General features: G+C 50.0%; 1 protein-coding gene across 9 annotated transcripts in view; it reads right to left on the bottom strand.

The window, feature by feature from the left end:
* Positions 1-19,823, bottom strand: part of MCF2L (MCF.2 cell line derived transforming sequence like) — a 155,613-nt gene that overhangs the window by 49,127 nt on the left and 86,663 nt on the right. For all 9 annotated transcript variants that reach the window (XM_039878787.1, XM_039878790.1, XM_039878792.1 and 6 more), the window contains exons 2-3: positions 9,915-9,998; positions 6,576-6,690 (exon numbers count right to left, since the gene is read on the bottom strand). In XM_039878787.1, coding sequence (XP_039734721.1) covers positions 6,576-6,690; positions 9,915-9,990 — 191 coding nt within the window. In that variant the 5' untranslated portion in view covers positions 9,991-9,998. The remainder of the gene's footprint in view (positions 1-6,575; positions 6,691-9,914; positions 9,999-19,823) is intronic.

Here is a 19,823-nt window from a genome sequence, read left to right on the forward strand (position 1 = left end):
GTGTGTGCATATGTGTGTACTACATATGTGTGTACTACATATGCATGTGGGTGTGTGTCTGTGTTTGCGTACACAGTGCCTGCGTGAGGAAGCCTCGAACGACTCCATTCATGGGGAGAGACAGAATCAGACTGAGTCTGAAATGTTACTTTTGCCACCGTTTAGGGTGAGAGGAGATAAGGAGGCGGACTGGGGGGTGCCTGAAGGTGGAGGAGAGATCCAGGTGTAGGGATGGAGAGGTATGGCCTGGAGCCTCGGCGTTCACACCTGCTGGATGGGCTCTGTAATCCCCACTGCAAGGTGCTTAGCGCTAGACTCAGAGGTGGTACACAAAGAACACATGCTAAGTGTAAAAGAAATAGAATAGTTACCACTCTTTTTTGTTGTTGTCGTTGGGTAATTTCTATCAGCATAAACATGCTGTTATTGCTCTCATCTTAGAAGAAAATCTCGTCTGTCTTCCCCTCACCAGCTAACTGGCCCATTTCTCTGCTGCCCTGGGAGCAAAATCCTGGAAAGAGGTTCTATATCGACTGTCTCAGATCCCTCTCCTCCCACTTTTATGGAATTTCCTCCTGTAAACGTTTTATTCCCGATCCTCCACCAAAACTGTTCCTGTCTGTGTTCTCAAAGGCCTGTATGTTGAAAGAATCCCATTGAATTCCTCATTCTCAACTTATTTCACTCATCAGTAATATGACCATATAATGTACTGTCACAGCTGGGACACTTGAGAGGGAAGGGGGCTGTAAGAAGTTGTAGGTGTGTATTGGCCAGTGGCCTATTGACCTTTTGGCCTATGATGAGGCCCTCCCTGCTCCTGAGACCCTGGCTGGGGTTGACTTTCCCCTTCCCCTTGCTGCATTTCCTCTTTCCACTGACCTTCTACATCAGGAACACCGGAGCCCCCCCACTCTGCCCAACATCCCACCCCTGGGGCCATCGCCACTTAAATGCCCACAACTCCCAAGTCCACATCGTAGCTGGGACCTCACCCTGGAGTTCCAGATTCACCTCACAGTACCCAGAGGTGTGAGCCCTCGCCCTGAGAAGTCTCCCTGCACATGAGAATTACATCTGAAACCTAACACAACCGTCCTACCTGCTCTTTCCTGTCCTGGGTGACTACTACCCACAAAATCATGGTCAGGCCTTCTCCTAGGGGCCTTTGTGAGAACTGTGCCCCATGCCTGAGTTTCCCTTGACTTCTGTAACTCATGGGGGCGCCCCTCTCACTGCCCCTCCTGGCGTCCCTCACCTCCTTTCTCTCTCATTCTTCTTGTTTCATAATCCAGTCCCCGTGTGCATCTTATTTACTGCGAATGTAAGCAGCAGGATTTTATCTATTTTGTTCACAGTTGGGTCCACGTTGCCCAGCACATAATAGACAGGGACAGGGTAAACTGCCCAGGGCCCCTTCCTCCACCTTTCTTCCAGTTGTGTAAGAACTGCAGGGCCTCTCTCCGGGCCTTGCACGCGGTTCAGTCACTTGCTCTCTCAAGTTCCTGGGACTGGCCCCACCCAGGCCTGGGAGATGATGGCAAACAAGCCCTATTAGGAATTGCAAAGGTTGTAGGCATCCTAGCTGTAAAACCCAGCCCTCTAGCCAAGGAGAGAGCTCAGAGGGATATCCCCAAGGTGCGGCCACGTTGGCTGGATGCCAGATGACCCCGGCCAAAAATTTATAAAGTCCTTCCATGTTCCCTCTACTGAGTCATTCTTCAAAGGACAATAATTTGCTTCATATTTACATATGTCTGATACATCTGGTCAAAGCTGCCATTATCGGTGTAATATTTCACAATGATTAGTAACTATTAATTAGATGTAATGCCCCAAACTGGGGCTCCTGTCATTTGCATTAATAACAGAAGGATAGCTAAAATCAGCACATAATTTATTTTTTGAAAGGATAAAATTAATGCTTGGTTAACAACGGTAAGAGTTAGTGTCTCCCGGAAGCAGTCTTCATGAAAGATTTGTCCATTTAATTTGCACTCATATTAAAAACATGCATCTGGCTCTAAATTCCACTCTTTCTACTTAGAGGCTGTGCTGGCTCAGCAGCAGTTTGGAATAAATCCTGTGCCAATGATCTGCCTGCATGAGGAATTTTTACTTCTTTCTAGAAAAAAACGCCCACCCAGCTCCTGACTCCAATAGGTTTAGGACTGAGATTTGAGGAACTGACTGCAATGCTGGATGTGTCCACCAGGTGGCAGCCCTTCCTCCTACAAATGAGGGTGGATGTGTATGTGGGGAGCAGGGGAACCTCTCCCCAGGTTCCTGCAGGAGAATGAAGAGGTTGCCCCCCACACGGGTGCTGCTCAAAGGGCAGCACCCCAGGACCACTGCAGTGCTTCTGGATGTGTCTCTCAGTTGTCAATATCCTCCCCTTGTGACCAAGCTGGTTGCTCACCCTGAAGACACAGATGCGGAGGACCCTTGCTTTACCTGCAGACGCAAGGTGTTTCTCCTCCACATTTTTAATGAACACTGAACTCTCTAGGAATGTAACTGCTGTGTGAACTGATAAAAGACTGCACTTTTGTCTTCTTTAGAATGTCACCAAAAATTATTCCCTCTTTCAGAGATGATATACCCTAAAAGGCACCTACTCAAGGTACCATGATTGACACAACACCTTGAAGGCCAGTGGACTCAGAGTTTTACACACAAGTGTGAGCGCCAGCCTGACCTTCATGGCTTCTGTATGGCCTGCCCGGCCAGCTACACGTAACACCTAATTCCTTTTCTCTGTTGGTCCTTCATGTTGTTGTTTGTTGGGGCCCTGCAGTTGTCTTTCAAAATGAGGGGTGTGTTGGGTTTTATTATTTAGTTTGTTTATAGATGAAAAGGGTGAATTGGGCCTGACAGCTCCAGATCCAACACTCCAGCATTCAGGCTTTTTATCATCCTCGATGGGAGAGAAGAGAAATGTGAATAAAACACACACAAACGAGCCGAAAACACACGGAAATGGAAATGGAGCCCATGGGTCTAGGCTTCACATATTCAGACTGGCCTCTTGGCCACTTTTATAGCACCATGTACTGTACAGAATAAAGGTTATGTGCTACAATTCCTCAGCTTTAAAAGGAAAATGTGTGTTTCTTGCCCTCAGATCATGCGTATGAATTGTGCATGCATTCTTGGAGATCATGGTTCTGAAAAGGCTCCTTTCTATTGGAGATAAGAACTCCTTAAAAATAAAAGAAGAGAGAAACAAAGTGTGCTCATTCTGATTGAAGGAGAGATAAGTGTGCTGGAGCGAGAGATCACAGGGAACAACCTATGTATTATTAGGCGGCTTGGCCTATGTGAATTTACTTTATTCGCCTGAAAACAAAGTTTATTTGTCCAGCAAATATTTACTGAGGGGCCGCGTACTCACTTTCTGAGACCTGCATTTTTGGCTGACACAGACAAAAACCACGCTGTAATTAATTACTACCATTTCAGATAAGCCCCATGCCTGATGGAGTAGGGGTCTGAGGGTGGAGGGGTGGTGGGCATGATGGAGGGGCCCCCTGAAGAGATGGCCTAGAGTACGAGGAGAGTCTCCGGAGACCCAGCGGAGGAACGGCAGGTGCAAAGGCCCTGAGGCCAGAAGGGCTGAGGCCCAGCAAGACCAACAAGGATGATGACACCCAGCAGAGAGGATGGTACCAGCCTGGAAGGTCCCAAGAGGGCATCAGAAATCCAGCTGCCCCCTTTCCAGCACCTGCCTGCTTGTGGCCTGGGGAGAAGAAGGCGCACCTCCATATCAGGCTCAGAATGCTGAGTGTTGACATTTCCAGCTATAAGATAATTCTTTGACCTTTTTAAATCAAAGAATGATCAGAAAACCTGAGTTTCCATCCACAGGCTGGAAAGGGTTCAGGAATCATGACTATAACTGCAGAGATGGCTCGTAGTAAATTTTAATCTATAGGATTTTTTAGATCCCTAAATAAAAGACAGAGAAAAAATGAGATAGGCAGTGAGGAGGCCCTGGAAGGTTCTAGAGCCTCTTTATGAGAGAGATCATGAAGCACATATGAGTGCAGAGCTCTCTCAGCATTCATAGCCTCTGAATTCCTCAGATTCTGTTCAGTTACAGTTCAGCAAAAGGGAAGTGGCAATGGAATAACTCTACAATGTTTTCTAAAAGGGAAATGAATAGAAGGAGGATCCGTAAAGAGAAGGAGATAGGCCAGCTTGTCGCTCAGTGGTCTAAGGACCAAGAACAGCTTTGACCCTGAGGAGTGACCTCTTACACTTAGCATTCTGTTCATGTTGATCTTGCTGAGCTCCCTCCAATGCCCAGCTACAGAGAGTCTTGGGATCATGGGGCCATGGTGGGGGGGCACCACCTCTCCTGGACGTGGAACTGCCCCCCACCTCTGGGAGACAGTCCTCATAAAGGAGGCTCAGTTTGTTGGTACAGAAGCGCACTAGCCAGACTTCACACAGCGCCCACAGTGAGCTGCCAGCCGCAGCCATCCCGTGTTCTTTTTAAATCACTTGAACTTGTTCTTCCCTAAAATCACTGCTAAGGTCATCATTTCCTGATGAAATCACTGCCCCTTCCTGGTTTGTTCCAGCATGTCCCTACTGCCAGGGGGACCTGCAGCCTTTCGGTGCCCCGCAGCTGGGTGTACCACATGCTGGAGCACTGTCCTGGGCCCACACCCCAAGAACACCGCTCTCTGTCGCATCACACGGGGAGTCTGAATCTTCTGGGCACTTTCTAGGTGTGTGATCTTAGTCACATCGTCCCCCAAGGTCTAGTGGCCTCCTCTACAGAATGGGCGTGATAACCGCCCTCTTGTCACTACGGTTATTTTTTTTTTTAAATTTTATTTATTTAAATTAGTTTCAAGTAAACAGTACATTGGTTAGACATCTATATAGTTCATAAAACGATCCCCTTAATTGCTCCCTCCCTCCCCTGACCCTCCAAGCTATCATATTAATGCTAACTCATTCCCTATGCCGTGCTCCCCATCCCTGTGACCAACTTCAACTACTAATTTGTACTTTTTTAACCCTTCACCCCATTCACTCAGACCCCCAACACCCCTCCCCTCTGTCCATCACCAAATTGTCCACTGTATTTATGAGTCTGTTTTTGATTAGTTTGTTCTTTTTGTTCCTTAGAGTCTTCATATAAGTGAAATCATATGGTATTTATCTTTCTCTGTCTGCCTCATTTCACTCAGCATAGTAACCTCTAGGTCCATCCATATCATTGCAAATGGTAGGATTTCATTTTTTTTAATGGTTGAGTAATATTCCATTGTATAATGAACCATAATTTCTTTATCCAGTCATCTGTTGATGGGCATTTAGGTTGCTTCTATAACTTGGCTATTGTAAATTGTTCTGCCATGAATATTGGAGTGCATAGATCTTTACAAATTATTGTTTTCGTTTTTTTTGGATAAATACCCAGAAGTGCAACTACAGTTTTGAAGGGCCAAAGGAGAAAATAAATAGAGATGCTTTGCAGCATTGCAGTCCCACCATGAAGCACGTCCCTCAGACCCCCGAGAGGGCATGGCCAGACAGAGGGGGCCCTTAAAGAAAGACTGCTCAGTCCCTCCTCCCTCAGCTCGGCTGCCTGGTTGCCTGGAGCCCGGCACACTGAGGTGGGTAACAAGAAAAGATGATGAGACGGTGACTGGGGAACCCCTCACCGCTGGCTGCACATTGCCTACCTTTCTGCCAAGTGACACTCACCACCCACGTCCACTAGACCACCCTCCTTCCACATGCCAGGTTGCTAGAAGAATCTATGCCCACCCCCCCACCCCCGACCTCTAAGCACTGATCGGTGGTTACTGATTGTTGTTAGTTTTTGTATGACATGTATCAGTTGATTGAATCTGCTGTTTCAGTCTGTTTTCTAGATTAGACTAATTCACAGAGCTCTAAGGTATCCAAATTCTGAAACTTATCCTTAAAGCCAGAAAGGAATGAAGGAAAGTATTCCCAAGGTCCTGGGATGCTGAGCTGCTTTTTTGCTGGTTAAAGTCCCCCTACACTTCTGCCTCCTCGTACTTCATGTAGCAGGTGGAAGAAAATGTCACCCACGAGGTTGTTCCTGTCCTTATGCAGCATGTTGTTCACTGCACCCTAAACAGAAGCAGCAGCTCCTGCGCCAGAGCGCTAGGTGACACCTTCACCACTTCTGAGGGTGAGGCCCAGCCCCCGAGGGTCTCAGGACCACCTCTGCAGTGGGACCTCCCTCTTGTGGAAAGAAAGACCCCTTCCTGGCATTGCCTTGCTCGGCTAGTGCAGGGCTGGACACTGTCTGCGAGGTGGGAAACGTGCCCTGGGCTCCGTCGGACCCTGGGCGGTGTGGGCTGGAGTGGACATCTCCTGCAGGTGAGGGGAAGGGTGCCAGCTCTGGAGCTGGAACAACTGGATTCTGATCCCATGTACTTCACTGCTCAGCTGTGTGACCTCGAGCAGACTCACGAACTCCCCTCAGCCACAACCTCCTTATCTGACGAATGCCCAGATCCTTAGCAAAGCTACTGGGAGACTCAGGGAGATGTGTAAACCTCTCTAAAGAAGCAGACACGCACCTGGGGATGCTGGTGAGATAGGTCATGACATTCTGGAACTCCTTGTCCGGGACGTCGCTGAAGGCCGGGTAGTCTGGGAAGGTGATGACGGGGCTGCCGTCCTGTCCCCGCCCACCTGGGGACAGAGCAAAGGCAGCACTTAACACGGGTGGGCATTGGCACCCACGCTGTCAGCAGGATGCGACAGTGACAGGTCATGAGCACTGAATATTTCAGTTAAAATTGAGGTCTGTTCGTCAACATTATATTTTTTATTATGGAATAAATGCACGCTTATTGAAGGTAATAATTGGAATGCACACACACACAAAATGAGATGAATTAAAATAATGACCTATTATTTCCCCACCGTGTCATTTGGCATATTTCTTTCCAAACCTTTTTCAGTGCATTTTTCGATGTAATAGAGACCATGTCGAATATAAAGCTGGCGTCTTGCTTTCTTCTTAACATTGTGAACTATAGTTTTCTGTGCTTTATAAATGACGGGACCATCATTTTAAATACTGCACAACACTGCATTCGGGCTGTGCCCTAACGCCTCTCCTAACACCTTGTGTGTGGTTCGTAGCTTCTCCAGTGTTCTGCTTGTGGGACGATTCCATTCCGACGGAAGCTGCCCCTTCGGCATGAGGGGAGGGTACAGGTGGAATCAGTGGGGACTTTTCCAAGGGGAGATGCACCTGAGACAGTTTCACGAGAAGAAATTAAGATGGCACAGGAGGAATCAGAAATAGTGGCTGGGAAGACGAGGGCAGCTCCAATGCAATGGGCACAGTCGGGAGGGGCCGGCTTAGACAGGAAGGCTCTGAGTTTAGTCTGGCATATATTTGATTTGAATTGTCCTACAAGGAAGTGGGAGGAGTAGCAGATTGGGCAGGAGGTGAGAAGAGACAGGAGTCGCATAGGCCTGGGCTCTGGTCTGCCTGCTTGCCCATATCCTGGGTGGCTAGAGACGCCGACGCCGCTCTCTGCCACTGCTCCCTTCTGGGACGGGGTCCACTTCTCTTCCAATTCTGGCCCATCGGATGTGGCGGGCGTCATGCTGTGTAATTCCCAAGCTGGGCTGTAAGACACTGAAGAGTCCACCCTCCCTGCTCAGAGCTCCCTCCTGGAAATCGGTCATCACATAAGCATCTGACAGCCCAGCACCCACCACGAGGTGAGAAAGCCCAGGCACTGCCAGGGAGGGAGAGGCAGGCTCCATGAAGGGGACTGAGGTGACGTTCCAGTCAGCCCCCCAGGTGGACACAGCCAGAGACCTCATCCCGGATTTCCTGATGGATGGGAGGTGGGAGGGGGAGGAGGAGGACGACTCCCTCCACATGTTGCCTGAGAGTTTCCATGAGCTGTGATGAAAACCCAGGACGGTCCAGGTTTGTTTTAGACATTTAAGTTTAAAACCTTGTGTTCATTTTCTAACAAGTTCCTACAGACTTGGCAATGTAAACCAACAACCCCTGTCCGCCAGCCTGCACTTGCGTAGCTCAGGAGTCGTGGCTTGGCCCGGCAGGTTCTTGAAGGCCGAAATCCAGGTGTCTGCTGGACCTGTCGTCTCACCCGAGGCCAGGCGCCTCTTCCAGGCTCATTCAGGTGCTGGCAGAATTCAGCTCCCTCAGTTGTAGGACTGAGGTCCCCGTATTCTTGCCGGTGTTGGCCAGGGTCATTCTTAGCCCCAAGAGTCCCACATTCCTTGCCAGGTTGCCCCCCGACATCTTCGTGGCTGGCAGCAAGGCATCTCTGTCCCTGGTACTTGGAATCCCTCTGAGGGCTCAGCTGATTAAGTCAGGCCCACCAAGGATGACCTTAAAGCCAGTTGATTTGGGACCTTAACTACATCTGCAAACCCCCTTCCGGAGCGTCTGGATGGCTTTCGAATAAAAGAGAGAAGGTGTGTCTGGGTTAGGGGGAACATCCTGGGGTCCTGCTACCTCCCCAGGTACCAAAGAGGTAACCATGTGATGCCGATGCCAAAGGGCAGTCGTATTATACCCTGGAGGAAGGTCAAGGTCATGAGTCTGGGCCACCAGTGCACTAAAGCCATGAGCCTTTCGGTTTCTTGAAGAGGCATGAAGAAGCTGGGGCGATGCGAAGGAACCAGCAAAGAGACTACAGCTCCTTTCCTAAGTGTTTCTCTGCCATTGGCCGTGACCCGTTCTGTTGGGAGATTTTAATTTTTCCTGAGGATACCGTAACTTCTCTCTTTCTTCCTTGCAGTCAGCACCCCTCACTCACTGTGATCACTCCATGAAAATCAATGAGCCATTTCATTGTCAACAAATCCCAGAGGCTCCATTTTCCTGCTCCCGATTTTCAGTTCTCGCTGAGGTACATAAACCCCAGAGTTGCACCTTGGGTCCGCGTGTTGGGGTCAGGTCGGCCCAGACCATATGGGGCCGGCCTGTGGAGCAGCTCTTGTGCCAGGGAGGCCAGGGCGGCCCTCGGAGGCAGGGCTGGTTCTCAGGGTTCAGGAGGGAGCACCAACCTGCTGGCCAAGGGGAAAGGGCCAGCTGCAAAAAGGGGGCCAAGAGGATAGCAGAGGTTGGGCTCCCTCGTTATTGGAAGGCCCCCACTGACAGCACAAGGAACGTGGGCATGTCTTGTGCTGAATTAGCCTTGGCTGCTAGACTTGCCCAGATAGAGAAGTGACCCACGCAGCTCTGAGGATGAGCTGCTCGCTCCAGGTGCAATGGTCATGCCCTTTGCAGCCTCGATGCGATAGTGCCGTCCAGTGGCTGGAGGCGCTCACGATGGCCAGCTGGGCAGGACGGCAGGACAGCCCACAGGGTGGAGGAGGAACCTTAGCCCGAGAGGAGGGCAGCAGCCAGGACAGGGGCTGGGGTGCAGAGCTGGCTGAGACGGACCCGAGGGGCGGTGCCAACCCCTTGCCCACGTCAGCCACACCACTCTCCCGGAGGATGGAGCCGCAGGAACCAGAGGTGCTTAGTGAGGGAGGCTTCCCAGGCCCTGGGTGCCGGAAGAAAGAGGCACACTGTGCCGCACCATCTCGTTCCTACTTCACCTGTCGCAGGAAAGTTCTGATTCCAGGAGACTGTAGTCAGTAGTGCTTGAGGCTGCGTCCTTCTCAGGACCCCAAATGACCTCTGGCCGGCTCTTCCTGTGGCTGTTCACCAACTAGCACTGAGAGGCCTTCTTCATAGGCATCGCTACAGCAGCTCCTGGGCTCTCAGTTAAACCGAGAGCAAGCTACATCGAGTGGATTGTCCCCAGTTCCCACCACGTGGAATAGGCCCACTTAGGCCATGGAGAACCGAGAGGAGGCCAACCGCCTGCCATGCAGACACCCTCCCCACCACGCTTCCAGCCTCCAGCACTCACCAGACAGGTAAGCAAAGCGCTTCTTTAGCTGGTCCTGGATGTCGGCAGCGCAGAGTGGGGTGATGTCCTGGTGCATGATTTCATCTGGGGAGAGAGCAGACGAACACACCTGTCATTTGGTGGAAACTTTGCCTCACCCTCACTCTGACCCAAGTCTGGATCAGCCCCGTGCAGACACCCGAGGGGCCAGCGGTCACATGCTTGGAAAAGGAATTTGTTTCCAATACGCAGAAACCTTTGTTTCTCAGAGCACAAAAAGCTGTGTGCTGAGTGATTGATTCATCAATATTTAAAATATGGTGTGTGTCAGAAGCACAGAGAAAGGCAGAGAGAAAAGAAGGAGGGAGGGGGACAGAGAGGAACATGCGGGCAGAAGGAGAGGCTTGGGGAAACAGGGGGGAGGGCTGGGAGCTGGAGGACCAGCCCTTAAGACTGAGTTAGTGAGCAGCCCTGAGAACAGACACGCTTTGTTCTGTGAGTCTCCACCCATGTTTTGGAAGTGGTCCAGTCAACTCCTGGGGCCCTCACCTGTTGCCTATGCACAGACTTGCTGCTCAGCGAGGAAACCTGGCCACTGCAGCAGGCCCACAGCCTTCAAACACACACACATGTGGGGCCTCACTGCCTGCCTCACAATGACGCTGAGCCAAGTCCCTAAGTCTGATGGTGACGGGAAAAACAGCTTAGCAGGCTGCAGGCTGCGAGTTCTAGACTAGGGGTCTGGGATTAAACTGGCAGCACCTCCTGCCACACCCTGGAGGCATCTACCATGAGCAAGGAGGTTTTGCAAGACTCTAGGGGAAAACCTAGAGACTGACTAAAGATGTGAGGTCACTGCTAAGCAAGTGATGCTGGGTGTCAGCCGGGGGACCAAGACACTGAGTGTGCTTTTGTATTTCTGAGTCAATGCCAGGCTAGCTATCGTGTGATTTACAGCCAAGGTCTAATGTCGCCAAACCCTAGTTGTACAGCAAAATCTGCAGTTTTGAACATTAACATAATCTCTCTAAAGAGACTCATGATTTATGTTGATGACCTGCAAATGGTTAAATTAAAAGGTCAATTCTTCTACAACCAGTTTAAGACCCAGGCTACGAACAGCCTGGAAATATGGGTCATGGAGATCTTTTACCCTGAAAATTCCAGCGGAGACAGCAAAACGTTATCTACACAGATCAGCCTTAAATCCTGTTCTTCTGGTCTTGCAAACAAGCAAGTGTAAACAGGTGACATAATTAAACACACAGGCGGGTCCCACAGATCCTAGCTGTGTCCTTTGTGGAACTGTGAACCGCCGCACTGGCTGGCTCTTTGATTCTGCCTGTGTTGATGAGGAAGTGATCGGAACCGGGGCCACTGGCATGCTAGGGACCAACAGAGCAATCGATGGTGGCATTCGGGGTCAGGAAATGAACAACAGTAAATGCTCCTCAAACTCAAAAGATCTGGAACAGTGCTGGGCCTTTTATGGACAGCTCGGTGGCACAGGTGCCATTTCTCAGTGTGCACTTAGATATCTCACCAATGCTTTTCCTTTGTGGGAGAAAAGCAGGGTTGGGAGCAATTGCTCTAAGAGAGCTTGGAATATACGTTTTTAAATTCCAGATGAAGTGATTTAAGATGGTCCACATCTCATTTGTTTGGAATGCATGTTAGGTGCGATTCACATGGCAGCCTGAAAGTTTAGATTCTACAGTGCTTTTTTTCTTCTCTCAAAAGGAAGGAATGACTGCACTACCAAATATGAAATCTTTCCTCAAGTTCAACCTCTGCAACCCTGGGAGAAGCATGTCATTGAAACATAGACCACTGGGAAGTAAGGATCTCCCTGAAGTCTAGGGATGTCTCGGGGGCTGTAGAAAATAGCACACACGCGGTGAGCTGGCAAATCCTTTAACAAGTGGGGACCCATCGTCGGTGACAAGCATAGACGCTGGGCCAGAGGGGTTCCCCAGACCTTGCTGTGGCCCTGGAGACATCTGGCTTGGATATAGAGATCGCCTGCCAGGACTCAACTCCCCAGATTTCACCTACCCGTGAGGAACGAAAACTATGAGTGTCGAGGCCTCTGATGGTGGACACTTCTGCAGTAATTCGTATACTTGATTCTGAGTGGTTCTGCATGGCAGAGGCTTCAAGGTAGTGCTTCCTCTTACGAGTAAACTCTCATGTTCCTGAGCTCACTTACAGGGACCGTGGGCTGTCTGTGCTCTGAGTCCAGCGCACCCTGATGGCGGATGGCTTTCCCATACATTAGAGACAGAGATGATATTACTGAGCATTTCTGTACTTTCGATGACAGAGTGACAGTCTTACTGGCTGCATTGTTGTCAATGTGAATTTGGTTCCATTGAGGGACATCCATGGGACCTTGTCACCCACCTTCCTCTTTGGGTGATAGCCACCCTCACATTCTTAGAATTCCTCAAACAGGTCAATGTCCCTCCAGCCTCAGGGCCTTTGCACATGCTGTCCCCTCTGTAATGCTCTTCCCATTGCTGTCTGCCAGTCTAATCTTACTCAGTTCCTGGCTGAGATGTCATGTCTTCAGGGAGGCCTTTCTCTGCCTGGGCCTGGGTCTCACCGCACCCTACCAGCCCCCATGGAACACCCACTATGCCCACACTCACCACTGTCCGACCCCCCAGGGCCTGCCCCAGTGGCTCCCATGGAAGGAGCTCAACAAACACGTGTGGAATGATATAGTGAGAGGAGAATAGGAGAATGACTTCCCAGAGCATCATTTAAAATCCAACTAATTCAGCAAAGTTCTTTCTGGCTTGCACGTAGGCTGGTTCCAGAATTTCTGGTCAGTCGCTGTCCGTGTGAGGTGCAGAGCCCACAGACTGCTGACTGGTGCAATGTGTTACCCTGCAGCTGAGCTGTGGAAACCAACACTTGTGAATTTTCTGGGGCAGAACTAATTCTGATACTGTACCTTAGATCAAATGCCCCATTTTAAATTTGAAAAATGGGGTTATTTTGTGCATAGTCTGTTGGAAACTGCACGAAGGTATGTTCATTACAAAGGGACTATATAAAAATCATTGACATCTTAAATGGTCACTGGCCACTCCTCAGAAAGCTGAAAATGATTAAAAACATTTCCCACCTGTGATTAAGGCATATGGTTTTTATTGTTTGTCACATGACGCCTTCTGTGGACAACAGGCTCTGGACATTTATAATTTTCCAACCTTCCTGTACCTTTATTCTCATTCAAGGACAGGGCAATTTTGCACTTTGTGCTGACGGATTTTTTCAAGGTCCTTGTCCACTGCATTTAATTTGGTGGAAGAGTTATGCTGCAGCCACTGGTTCAGAAGAAAATAGAGGTGCTTGATGGTGACGCAGGAGAGCCGTAGCCCTGCAGTGCCTCCTTCACCGTGTGTGTGAGTGGCTGCTCCAATGTCAGAAGTCTGGGACGGGAAGTGGGGTCACCCCAACCCGCCAGTTCAATAAAAGGGTCAGGCAGGGCCCAGCTCCTTCACAGAAGGTCTCTGTAAGAGCACAATGCTTTACAGATAACTACCCGTTTCCAACATTCCTGTCTTGACCCAGACGTAAATGGAGACTCCCAAGCAATTATCCCATCACAGAGTCACTTTGAGGACAGAAGTTAAGAAGGGCCTTGAATCAGAGGGGTACAGGGTGGGAGAGGACAGTGCTTCTCTTCCGATCCCTACAGGGTGGTGGGGACGGGCGGGCTGGGCGTGGGGTCCACAGGCTGACGTGCCCTCCCTGGCATCAGCTCTGGGAGCCAACCCAGAAAGGTTGCTCTGTCTCGTGCCTGGAAAGACCAACTTATTCCTTTAGTGGGAATTACCCCTCGGCTCACAATGTCTTAGCCATCCAGGGACCCAGCTCAACTCTAGACAAGGACAAAGGAGGAGAAACCCCAACTGTTGAAATGTATTCACACGGAGTCGTTACCAGAATCCTGCCCTGTTTAAGAAGCAACTTAGAGTCCAGGAGTGGCATTACACTTTTATCTTTAGATCTTTTTGTCTGTATATAATTAGACTACTGCAGCAAACTTCCTTCCTCTTGCAAATTGACTCGGGGATTTGCTTTATTTCAGGACAACAATTTCCTGAGAGAGAGCGGGGAGCATCTTTCCTGTCCACTCGAAGGGGCATTCTGAGAGGCTCTGGGCCACGAAGTCTATTACGTGCTGATTCTCTTATTTGTATCTGGCTGAAGGTCCACGCCCAAGGCTTTTGTTCATTTTCAATCAAAATACAACAGCGATGTCTTTTTGAAGTCCAGGGTGGAGAGTCAAGTGGAGTTATTTCACCAACTCGCTTGGGCGGGATTCCTATTTCACCAAGCCCACCCCAGGAATCTCCAAACCAAGAGCAAAGGGTATGCAGAAGGAACAAGAAGAGAGGCCACTGGCTCCAGTCAAGCCCCGTGTGGAGCTCTGCGGGTCAGGGCGGGATGGATGCCTCACCCGTCAGCTGTCTAGTCCTTGTGGTTGGGGCAGGAGCAGTGTCTCTGTTTCTATTTATAATCTATGTAGACGGCTCTGTGATCTGGCTACTTGAGATGTTTGAGATCTATATCGATTTGGGCAGCCAAATTTTCACTCACAGCACATCCTGGATATTTTTCATGTTATTTGTTATGGAATTAAGTATAAATATTTCATGTCATATACTAAGCATCATCAACTCACTCACTTCACCAAATGTTTTCCCTGATTTCCTTATCTCAGAAAATGAATCCTAACAAAGTTTAAAATAAAAGGCCCCATTTGAAAAGATGTTTGATCGAAATTGTCATCACAGAAAAGCACCTCTCACCCCAAAACATTGTCGGTTCACATGCATCCGCTTGGCAGAAATCAGGAAGCCGAACAAAATCAAGCTGGAGCATCAGAACTCTCCCGTATGGGTGCCAGGGGTCAGTCCACCACACAGAACTTGCTGGAAGCCCTTTGGCACTAGAGAGTACACTATCTGTGCAGACAAAGATGTGTACATCAGAGGCTCAGCGAACCTCTTCATGGTGCAGTTTCCGGACCTGCATCTTCTGAGGCTGTGCACCCACTCGCCTTATGTGCCTGTAACTCAAGCCTATGCAAGAATCACTTGGAAGCCTTGGTAAGGCACACATGCAGAATCGACAGTAAACCTCTCTTGGATGCACTGGGTGTTTTCTTTCCCGTCCCACCCCATGCTGGCTTCAGCGTGCCTCAGCATCCTCCTTAACACAGGCTCCAGACAGCCTGCCCAAGCACATGGAGATGGCACACAGGCCAAGGCCAGCACGCTGCCTCCACCTGTATCAGAGTGTAAGCAGCACTCACAACGCGCCTGCCAACATCAACCAGCATGGAGCGTTTTTCCAGCAGTCCCAACTCCCACAGCTGGGGCTCTGGGGTCAAACTTCCAGATCGTTTTTCTACATGTTCTGCAGAGCCCTCTTCCATGTCAGAGAGGGAAGGGCTCCATAGTCAAACAAACTTGGGAGGTACCACAGACAAACCTCCCTTTACGGAGGCTCCAAGAAGGCTAGCAGTGCTACCCCTACACTTAACTGGTCATGGATTTTTGGGAGGTGGGGGTGAGGATGGGCATAACATCTCCTAACTCCTCCAGAATTAATGTTGAAAATAATGTACTCAGGAAATGCTTCTCTAGCTAGTCCTTATTAAAACAAAGAAAAAGTTTTCAATGAAATTCCAAACAAGCACTCACAGAACCAATAGCACAGATTAAAGTAAAAAAGAAAAAAAGAAAACAAACACAAAAACCCCCACTACGGTCTTAAATCAATCAAGAAAGAAAGTATGTCTTCAACATCTACACTATGACTAGTTGGCGTAAGGGAAAGTACAAGAGAAGCGTAAGAATTTCTTAAACTTATAGTCTGTCTGGAGCAACTAAATTACGTTTTAACTGCTTCACATAGAAAAATTTTAATTGTAGTAGACATAGCAGTCGCAGTACTAAATTTTCATACTATTACTCAAATACTTTTTACGTATTAATGCATTTAATTGTTGCAACAAACCAAGAAGTGGGAATACTATTATCTCATTTTTCAGATGAGCAAACAAAGGCACAGAGAAGTCAAGTGACTCGCCTGAGGCCACACAGCAGTGACAGAGTGATTCTAGTTAAACCAGTTCAAAAAAGGGAGGGGCAAGAGTGCCAGCTACTCTGAGGCAGCATCAGGTGCCTGACTCTCAGGGAGTGGGGCTTAGCAAATAGAGATGCTCAGAGCGGGGAGAAGCTGGGCTTTACAGACAGCCGCAGAGAAGAGCTCGGAGTAACAAAACAAGGAGAAGCTGGGCTGCTGGTGCCTTTCTCACGTGACTCAGATTACATGGCAGCAAATCGTAGGGTCCTCGCTGTGACATTTGATTTTGAGAGTCTCTTACCCTTGCATTAATGGTCACAGAAATAATATTTAGCAATCAACAGAGGCATTGTAAAATCATCTCCTCATAATTTGGTATCAATTCTTCATCTTTAGAGTCTAAGCAGAATTCTGATTTAAGATCTGTAATAGACTCTCCATGCTCAGGACAGAGAGGAGAACGCTGTCGCTGTCAGTGAAGAAGGGTCGCCTCGCCAAGCCGGTGGACTGCTGTTGTTGCAGCTCGGAGTGGGGGCCCCACCTTCCAGAAAGCCAGCGGGACAGAAACAAGCGAGTTAACTATAAATGTCTTTAAACCTGAACACTGACTGCACATTGTCCCCAAGGTTCACAAAGACATGCTGTCTGCAGAACTGCTCTCGCCTCTGTGCAATCCTCTGAGTTGCTTTAATGAGTGTCTGAAGCTCAGAGGCTGCATTTTACTTTGCTGAATAACCTTTTATCATAGGGACCCCTGGTTTCCCAGGAAGTATGCCAGCACTTTGGGGGCAGTCAGGGCTGTGTGGCCTTGGGCAGGTTGCTTACCCTCTCTGAGCTAGCTTCTTTGTAAAATTGGGATAATCACGGCATCTAGCTGCCAGGGTGTCTTGTGCACTCAGCGAACACTTACAGCCTAGCGTCTGGCACGTGGTGGGTATTTAAAGGTTACTGACACCTGGGGATGGACAGTGTGCGCCACCGTCACGTCGCCACTGCACTTTGACTTTGGTTTGCTTTTCAAGAAAATCCATTTCAATCCAGCCAAGGGCTCCTCAGGGGAAACCACTTTCGTAATACCGCTGAGACCTCTGCCTTCCCCCTCCCTGGTCCTTTCATGAGTGTGTGGGGTTTTTCAGCCCTCACAAACAGCACAGCACCAGCACCAGCGAGCTGCAGGGGCATGGTGGCGAGCCCAGGCAACTCCCGTCCTGTCAGAGACTAAGGACACGTGCAAAATGCAGGACGATGCTATTCCTCTCACGCATTTGCTCCATCTGGGTAATGTCGTTATTTTTCATTTAAAAATGTTAATTATGCTACCATAATGGATTTGTCATTGTTATTTTTCTGTAAGTTAATATTTTTAAAATTTCATTTTTAATTTCTAATATGATAAATAACCTAACACAAAGCTTTTTGCAATCTTTAGTCAATTATTCCCAGTGGAAAGTCAATTATTCACAGTTGAGACCAAAACGTCCAACAATTCGCTATCTGGAAGCCACACGAAGGCTGGGTGGGCTTCCTCTCACAGGAGTATGGGACTAGGGAGGCAGGTCCTTCCAGAGTTTGGAGACCTTGGCCATCCCTCTCCTCTCTCAGCTCCCTGCCTTTCCTGCAGGAAAGGTTGGCTCTGCTGTCTCTGGTCACAGTTCCTATGGGGGGGCGGGGAGGTCTCAGCTTTAGCCATACCATCACAGGCCTGGACTGCCCATAGAGAGATCATTCAACAAGGGGACTTCGGGATCTGCGCGTGTTTGAGGCACCGAGCTCCGGGGCGTACATTCTAGGTCACGGAAGCAGGCAAGGAGCTGTGCACAGCTGCACAGGGCATTCACTGCATAATGGCCACTGAGCAGGCAAGCGGGCGAGATCCAGCCTGTTCACCTGCAAGGAGCATTCTCACAGAGCACAGACCCCAAGGGTCTTTGACATCCCAAAGGCATCCCAGGCTCCAGGAGGAAGGGCCAGTCCTTGCTGAGCTGTGCAGATGTGCAAGCTTCTCTCTGTCTCTCTTTCCCCCTCTTTCCCCTCTTCCCGTCCATCACTGAGCCCTCCAGCTCTTGGGCCTCAGCCTTCTAACGCCAGTTGGTCTTGCTCTGATGGCCACTGAGCAGGCTCACACTGACCTGCCGCCTGCCGTGCTGGGTGGGAGAACATATCAGCTGCTATATCCTGGAATAGCTGGCTGGCTGATGGACATAGGTCCAAAGACCTGTCCCGTGGGAGGGGCAGGAAGAGATCCAAATGACAACAGGGTTTCACGCAGCCAACTTTTTCCTTGGGGCCTTCCTGCTCAGTGCCCAGCATGGCCTGGGGTCATGAAAGGAGTTAGGGCCTGGATGCGGCTGGGTGCTGAGTAGCTGAGGGGTCCTTGCTTCCCCTTTGCCGTCCTGGGTAGTAGTCAGGGTCTCCTGAGGCCAGTCTCCTAGCTGGATAGCTCCACCCTCCTGTGTTCGATGTGGTTTCAGTTCTGCCTTTCTGTTTGGAAGCATTCGAAGGGGCCTTTGAAAGCAAAGTTTCTGCATTCAAAGTTGAGGGAGCCGGCACTTGTAAAGAGTCTGAGTTAGGGACATAGCTGTCACATGCTGGGGCAGAACTGAGGTTGGGTTTAGGAGGAACATGGCCATGTTCTCTAGACCTTGAAGGTCCCCAGATCTTTGCTCCTTTTTCAGCTCAGCAGCTTCATTTCTGCTTGCTGGGTGGGCGAGACCCTGTCCGTTGGCCTCCCGGACCAGCCATGAACGGGCGCCTCCCTGCGGCTGCTGGAAATGGGCGAGACTTCGGGGGACAACATGGCAGTGCTGCTGGAAGCACTTCTGTGAGCTCACTCTATCCGGTAAGGACCCCGAGGGGTGGGGCTTCCTCAGCCTGTTTTAGTAACAAAGAAGGTTGAGGTCGGGGACCCCCAACGGCAGCTCAGGCTGTGGAGGTGGGAGAGCCTGGACTCAAACTCATGCTGGCTGGGCAACTGAGGTCTGTGGAGGTGCCGGAAGGTCATCCAGCTGCAGCACCATCAAGGCCTGTTCGCCGGAGGAGTCCAAACTGACGGGCGTCTTCCCAGCAGTCAGGACAGGGCACACTGAGGAGGAAGGCTGGATGCAGCAGGGCGCGGCTTCCCACGGCACAGGAGCTGCGGTGTTCAATGCGAGAGAAGGCAAGGGAGCTGTGTGGCCTGATTGTTTCTACTAAACCGTCTCATTTATAAACTCTTCCCTGAGCAGTCATTGTGAATGCCCCCTTCAGCTGGGCTGTTACTTCCTGAGCTCACAGTTTCCGTCTTTGTTTTAAAGGCCTACAAAGGCAATCAGAGAAATGGGCACAAACAAGGACCCACGCAGCAACGTTAAATGCAGGTCTGTCTTGCACTTGGCATCCAGCACTATGCAGATGGTGACAGAGCAGCTGCCACGTGTGGACACTAGGTCAGGCCCTGCAGCAGGTGCAGACGAAAGCACAACCCTGCCTCCAATGGCCTCAAGCTCTCAGGGCTGTGTCAGTCTGCTCGGGGCTGCAGTGTTCCAGCCCACGGTCTCCCCTGAGCTGTATGCAGACAAGAGGGAGCTGGGCTGGGGATGCAGAGGGGAGAAGGTGCCCATGGGAGCCGGCCTCTAAGATGCTATATTACTTACTCCTCGGTTTTTCAATACTGAGCTCCCCTGGAGTCCTGGAGCTGGGTTCCTGGGCTGAGTGCTCAATGGTCAGGCCCACCCCTAGGATCAAGGTGGGTGCGTCACCTTGGGGGAGCCCAACTGGACCAAGGGGCCTTAGGCCCCACAGAGAACCGAGAAAGGACCCTCGTGCCACAGGTGAGGGCCCCCT

Source organism: Pteropus medius, unplaced genomic scaffold, assembly GCF_902729225.1.
Source record: "Pteropus medius unplaced genomic scaffold, Ma_sr-lr_union100, whole genome shotgun sequence".
NCBI classification, from domain to species: domain Eukaryota; kingdom Metazoa; phylum Chordata; class Mammalia; order Chiroptera; family Pteropodidae; genus Pteropus; species Pteropus medius.